The 5,895-nt window shown below is 34.0% G+C and overlaps 1 protein-coding gene across 1 annotated transcript; it reads left to right on the top strand.

Moving 5' to 3' along the window:
• The first annotated feature begins 753 nt into the window (after window positions 1-753).
• LOC131181395 (uncharacterized) lies at window positions 754-1,691 on the top strand. Its single transcript, XM_058149442.1, has 2 exons — window positions 754-1,452; window positions 1,560-1,691. Exons 1-2 carry the CDS (start codon window positions 754-756, stop codon window positions 1,689-1,691), a joined length of 831 nt encoding a protein of 276 aa, XP_058005425.1.
• Window positions 1,692-5,895: the final 4,204 nt, after the last annotated feature.

The raw sequence follows: 5,895 nt of genomic DNA, 5'->3' as shown, positions 1-5,895 counted from the left end.
ATGGAGGTGCTTTAGTAGTTAAGACACTTGAGGCAACAAAGAACCTAATCTTAAACATGGCTATAAATTCATAATGGTTTGGAGTAAGGAATGATACTCCGACAAGAAAAGTCAATAAGGTAAGTACATCTTCTTTAGAAAATCAAATAACTAATTTGACATCACTTGTTAGCTAGTTGGTTGCAAGGACTGTGCAACAAGTGACGACATGTGGTATATATTTAGTATAAGGACATCCAAATGATATGTGTCCTACATTGCAAGAGGATTCCATTGAGCATGAAAATGCAATTGGAGGATTTCCTAGTCCACCACAAAGGAAGTATGATCCTAATGCAAACATATACAATCAAGGATGGAGGGATCATTCTAACCTAGCTATGGCAATCAAGCATAAAGGAGCACCTTTCCTAACCGACCCTCTAGTTTCAATTAAGTGCAACCTTAATTTCAAAGGCAACTATAACTGGCAGCTTAAGATCAAGTTATTTCTTTAGAGGATATTGTCGAATCTCTTACTACTAATACTCTGAATTTTCAGAAAGAGACATGGGCAAGTATCCAGAATTTGGAGAATCATATAAGCTAGCTACCCATATCAGTTAGCAAGTTGGAAGCACAGGGGTCTAGCAAGCTTCCTTCTCAACTAATTAAACCCAAAACAAAATGCATGTGCAATTGTGTTGAGAAGTGGCAATGAAGTGAAAGCACCAACCAAGGAGACTTTAGTTGAACAAAAGGTCGACCATAAAGATGAAAAAGAAAAAGTGGTTACAAAAAGAGCAAGAGGCAGAAGACCCTTCAAAGGTAAGTCCTTTTACACCTCTTTCAGATTATAAGTATGTACCTCCCTTTCCTATCACGTTTGCAAAGGCAATGAAGGAAGAGCAAGAGAAGGAGATTTTGGATATGTTCAGAAAGGTAGAGATTAAAATCCCTTTTTTGGAAATTAAGCAAGTGCCTAGATATGTAAAATTTCTCAAAGAGCTATGCACATCCAAAAGAAACCTAAAAGGTAATGAGAAGGTAAGTGTAGGACAGAATGTTTCTACTGTGTTACAAAAACAAGTGCCTCCCAAATGCAAAGATCCAAGTACATTTACTATTCCATGCACAATTAATAATACTAGATTTGAGAGGGCTATGTTAGATTTTAGAGCATCTATAAATTTTATGCCTAGATCCATTTATACTTCTTTGAATCTTAGGTCTTTGGAAGAAACTGGTGTTATCATGCAATTAACTGATAGATCTAATGCATATCCTTATAGGGTAATTGAGGATGTTTTGGTTCAAGTCAATGAATTAGTTTTCCTTGCTGATTTTTATATTCTGGATATGGAAAGTGATAATTCTCCTAATTCAGCACCAATGTTGTTAGGAAGACCATTCTTGAATACTTCTAGAGCTAATATTGATATGCATGATGGTTCACTCACTATGGAATTTGAAGTAAAATTGTGCATTCTAATATTTTTGATGCCTTGAGATATCCTAGTTATGTGCATTTTTTTTATCATGTTAACATTATTGATCCATTTGTGCAGTAAACTTTTGAGTTAAGTGGTGAAGACAAGCTAAATGTAGCTATTAGCTATAATGTGGAGAAACAAAGCAAGACTAATTCACAAAGAGAACTTGCCATTGGTGAAGAGTGGAAGCAGATTTTAAAGCTCCTTGATGTTGGATGAAAAGAAAGCTTGAAGTTGAGTATGAGACTTTAAACATATGCACTGCTTGGGAGGTAAACCTTAAATTTCTATCTCCTTACTTTTATTTTATTGTTTTTAGTTTCTCTTCATTGCATGATAACTTGCATAATAACTTACATTTAGGACAATGCAAGATTTAAGTGTGGGGGAGGATTTTTATGTGTCTAGTTCTTTTTTTTAGTTAATTTTTTTGAAAATTATGGGTTTTTATGTTTTTAGGTTATGTTTGATAGAACATAATATAATGCAATGTAATCAATTATGTAATACAATCAAAGTTGTTGTAACACTCGCCATTTTTTGAAGTGAAAATATCTATCCTTGATGGAATATTCTGGTGAAGAGTGAGACTTCACTAACAAGGGAGTAGTGGTAAGATGTAAAAATATGTTCATGTATGTGTGTTCAAAATGTATTTAAGAATGAAAAAATGTTCTAAGGGTTTTTGTTCTTTTAAAGTTTTAAAGGAGTTATTTTGGGCAGAAGGAACTTCAACAGCTGAAAGACAAACTTTCGACAGTCGAAGTCCCTTTTTGGTTAGATGTCCATTTGGACAGAATTGACTCTGGCAGCTAAAAGTCCCTTAACAAAAAGGGTATAAAAGGGATCTTAGCTCATTTCCTGCTCAAAACACTTTAGTTTCTTTGTTCTCTTTCTCTTTCTCAATTACTGGAGCATACAAGGAGCTCTTTGAAGAGATCTCCTTGGGTTTTTGAAGATCTGGAGATGGATTCTTCCATTTAGAAGTATGGATGAGTATATTCAAGTTTTGAAGTTTTGATTCTCCCGCCTTTAAGCTCCAAAAAAAGAGATAACCTTCTTTTCTTCTTGATCAAATAGATAGATCTAAGAGAGTTGATGAGGAATTAGGTGTCTTCAGCTTTAATTTCATAAAAAGTTCTTTAAGTTAAGTTTTTTTATGGAGTTCATGCATGTTGGGTTTGGGGGAAACCAAAGATTTGAGTTTTGATGAATGTATATAGGTATTAAGCATGTTTTCTAGTCATTCTAGGCCCTAAAGATGTGTATATGTGATGAGATTGTGTTTTGGAAATTTGAAATGAGTTTTGAAGCTTGGATCTGCAGGTTTTCGACTTAGGAATTTTGAAAATCCTAGGTTTGGTTGCCAAAAGCTAGAGGTTTAGTAGCCAAAGCTTGCATTTCTGTGGAAAATCTGAAAATTTTCCAAGTTGGGTAGTCAAAGTCCCAGACTTCAACAGTTGCAGTGGCTACTACTTAAAATGGGCACTTAACGTTCCAAGGTTCGGTAGCCTAAACCCAAGGCTCTGGCACTTTGTTTCTCCTCTAATTTCAAGATTCTACAACCTAATTTTATGGTTCCTAAGGGCCTAGAATAGGATGTTTATATTCTGTTTAGAGTTTTAGAGCCTTGTATAACACTATAGGGTCTGATTTTATAGGATTGGGCTTGAAGAACTTAGAAGAGTAAGGATCCGAGAATAACTCCCATTCAAGTAAGGAGGTTGATAGACTACAAGAGGTGAGCAACTCTAACCTTAATAAAATAAAAGCTATTTATAAGTAATTAATGAACATCCTCGTGCATCATGTCATATTTATTTAGGATGTATGTATCTAGAACACGAAGATGTTACATAATTGCATAAATTACTGTTGGTAAATTAATGGATATTGGATGACCCATTACTCCCCTCATGCTATGTTATGCAATGTTATGGATCCATAAGTAAATCCTAAGGAGAGATCTTAACGTTACTCTTCAATGGAGATCTAATAGTTGCCCCTAGGTGCATGACACAAGTCATATTTAAAAGAAAAGTTTGGGGAGTTATTGGCGATAATGTCCATCTTACGTTAAATGTTTGTCATGTGAAAATCTATGTGTATGATGCATTTCACATAAATGAATGAATGATGAAATTAATGATGGTTAGTTTACTCACTGAGCTTATATAAGCTTACCCTATTTCCCTAACTCCCAGATGCAAGTTATAGGACTAGAAGAGTTCTTAAAGAGAGAGCTTCAGGGGTAGTCTTAATTCTTCTTTATGTACGATGTATAGGTAGATGGACATGTGACTTGTGAATGGAGACTACTGTGCTGGTGTTTTAAGGAAGAATGTAATAATTATTTTAGTATGATTATGTATATGTTGTATTACCCCTTTTAAAGGTATGAATGTTGAACTATTACACTTTGGATCTTATGCATGTTAAAGCTCAAATTATAAACCTTTATTATATTAAGAATGTTTATGTATAGATGAAAAGGCTAAGGTGTAATGATTTGATGTATGTTAAGATTATAAGATGTAGGATTGTATGTATGTTTCATAAGTTTTAGGCTTGTTGCGAGTTTCGACGGCCTTAAGCTAACTCAATCCTTAATGTCGGTAATGGTCCTCGGTTTGGGTCATTACAATTGTAATATAATGTAATGTAATTGTCATTACATTCCTATGTTTGGTTACAAAATAAAAATATAAGTACTGTATTGTAATGATAATTTTTTTTTTAATATTTAATTTACTTATAGTGTTAATAATAAGTGATAATATTTGTAATGATTGATAGTCGAGTGATAGTACTGGCTAAGTGGTGGTGGTGATGGTGACAGCACTAATTAGATAGTGGTGACGACGGCAAGATGAGGTAGTAGTGGTGTTAGTAGTCAAGTGGTATAGAGGTGTCAATGGCTAAATGGTGATAGTGATAGTCAAGTAGTGGTGGTGGTAGTAGTAATAGTGATGATAGTAATAGGATAGTAGTGGTGATTGTGGTGGTGATTGTAGTGGTGATAGGGTAAGGATAATGGTGGTTGTAGTAGTGGTGATAGAGTAGTGATAATGGTGGTGGTAATATTGATAATAAATAAAGAAATCAAAATAAGTAATTATGATTATATCTATTTTTATATGTAATGATCATTACACTACTTTCAATATAATTAATTATATTATGCAATTATTATTCCATTACATTAATTTTCTTGTTGTGTTACCAAACAACGTAATCAAATATGTAATGTAATCACGATCACATTACAACTTTGATTACACCATACCAAACCTGACCTTAGGTTCTTTTCACAGATTGATGAGATTATGCACATTATGAGCATGGATGGATAAAGTTTGATGAAAGCATGAATAGAGTGGATATATTGACTTACAAATTAGGCTTTCTTTATGTTGTAATTGAATTGAATGGTTAAATATGCTACTATGAAAGATCAATACGTTTTATGAGCTTTTGAGCTTATGATTGAAACATCAATATCAATATATTTCTTTGTTGTGTGGATATTCATTCATTGATTATGTATTTCTAGAATATGTTTTTGGTCCGTCAATCAAAGATTAACACAATATCCAATGGGTACCAACATTAGGTAAGTAAATCAAGCACACAAGGAAGGAATCAAAACTCATATTTATATAAAATAAGGAAATACCCAGTCCAAATCCACAAATTAATCTAAAACATATTGCTCAACTCTAAAATCTAAAGAGTTTACTCACTCATAATGGTATTTACAAGAAAGATTGATGAAAAAGTAAAGAAAAACATGATAAGAGGACTAAAATAGAAAAACCCAGGTAGAAGAACCCAAAACTCTAGTTTCTGGAGCTCCAAAAGATGGTTGCAGCAGCTCTTCTCCAGAAAAAATCCTCTCCTCTCTATTTATATTTCTTTCCTTTTTGTTTTCTCCCTTTCCTCTTATGGCAAAAACTAGGAACTGATGAATTTATGTGGTTCCAAAGAGTTGCCCTAAAAGTAAATAGGAGCCAAGGAGTAGATATGAAATGAGGTATAAAATTATCCAAGTCAGCTGCATTATTCACGTTCTGACAGTCTGCTTAGGGTACGACTTAACCCTAAGCAGCTTCTTAGCAAATTTCAGCATTTGGTTGCATTGTCTGCTTAAGGTTAAGCAGATCCTCAGCAAATGTAGGCAGACTTGGAGTAAAATGGACTTTTCTACTCATGCTTGACTTCTAGCTTGACTTATGTTGCACCTTAAGCACTGCCGCTTTACCCTAAGTAGGATCTTAAGCAATTCTTGGCAGGTTGTGGAGTAAAAGCATGAATATGTAGGATTTAGGCTGTGCTTGACTTTCAGCTTGAACAGGCTTAAGGTTAAGCTTATATGACATACCCTAAGCAACATCATAAGCAAAGTCTCAAGCAAATTTCGGCT

This window comes from Hevea brasiliensis, chromosome 7 (assembly GCF_030052815.1).
Source record: "Hevea brasiliensis isolate MT/VB/25A 57/8 chromosome 7, ASM3005281v1, whole genome shotgun sequence".
NCBI lineage: Eukaryota > Viridiplantae > Streptophyta > Magnoliopsida > Malpighiales > Euphorbiaceae > Hevea > Hevea brasiliensis.
Note: the sequence above shows the minus strand (reverse complement) of the source record. Positions and strands in the feature narration are given on the sequence as shown.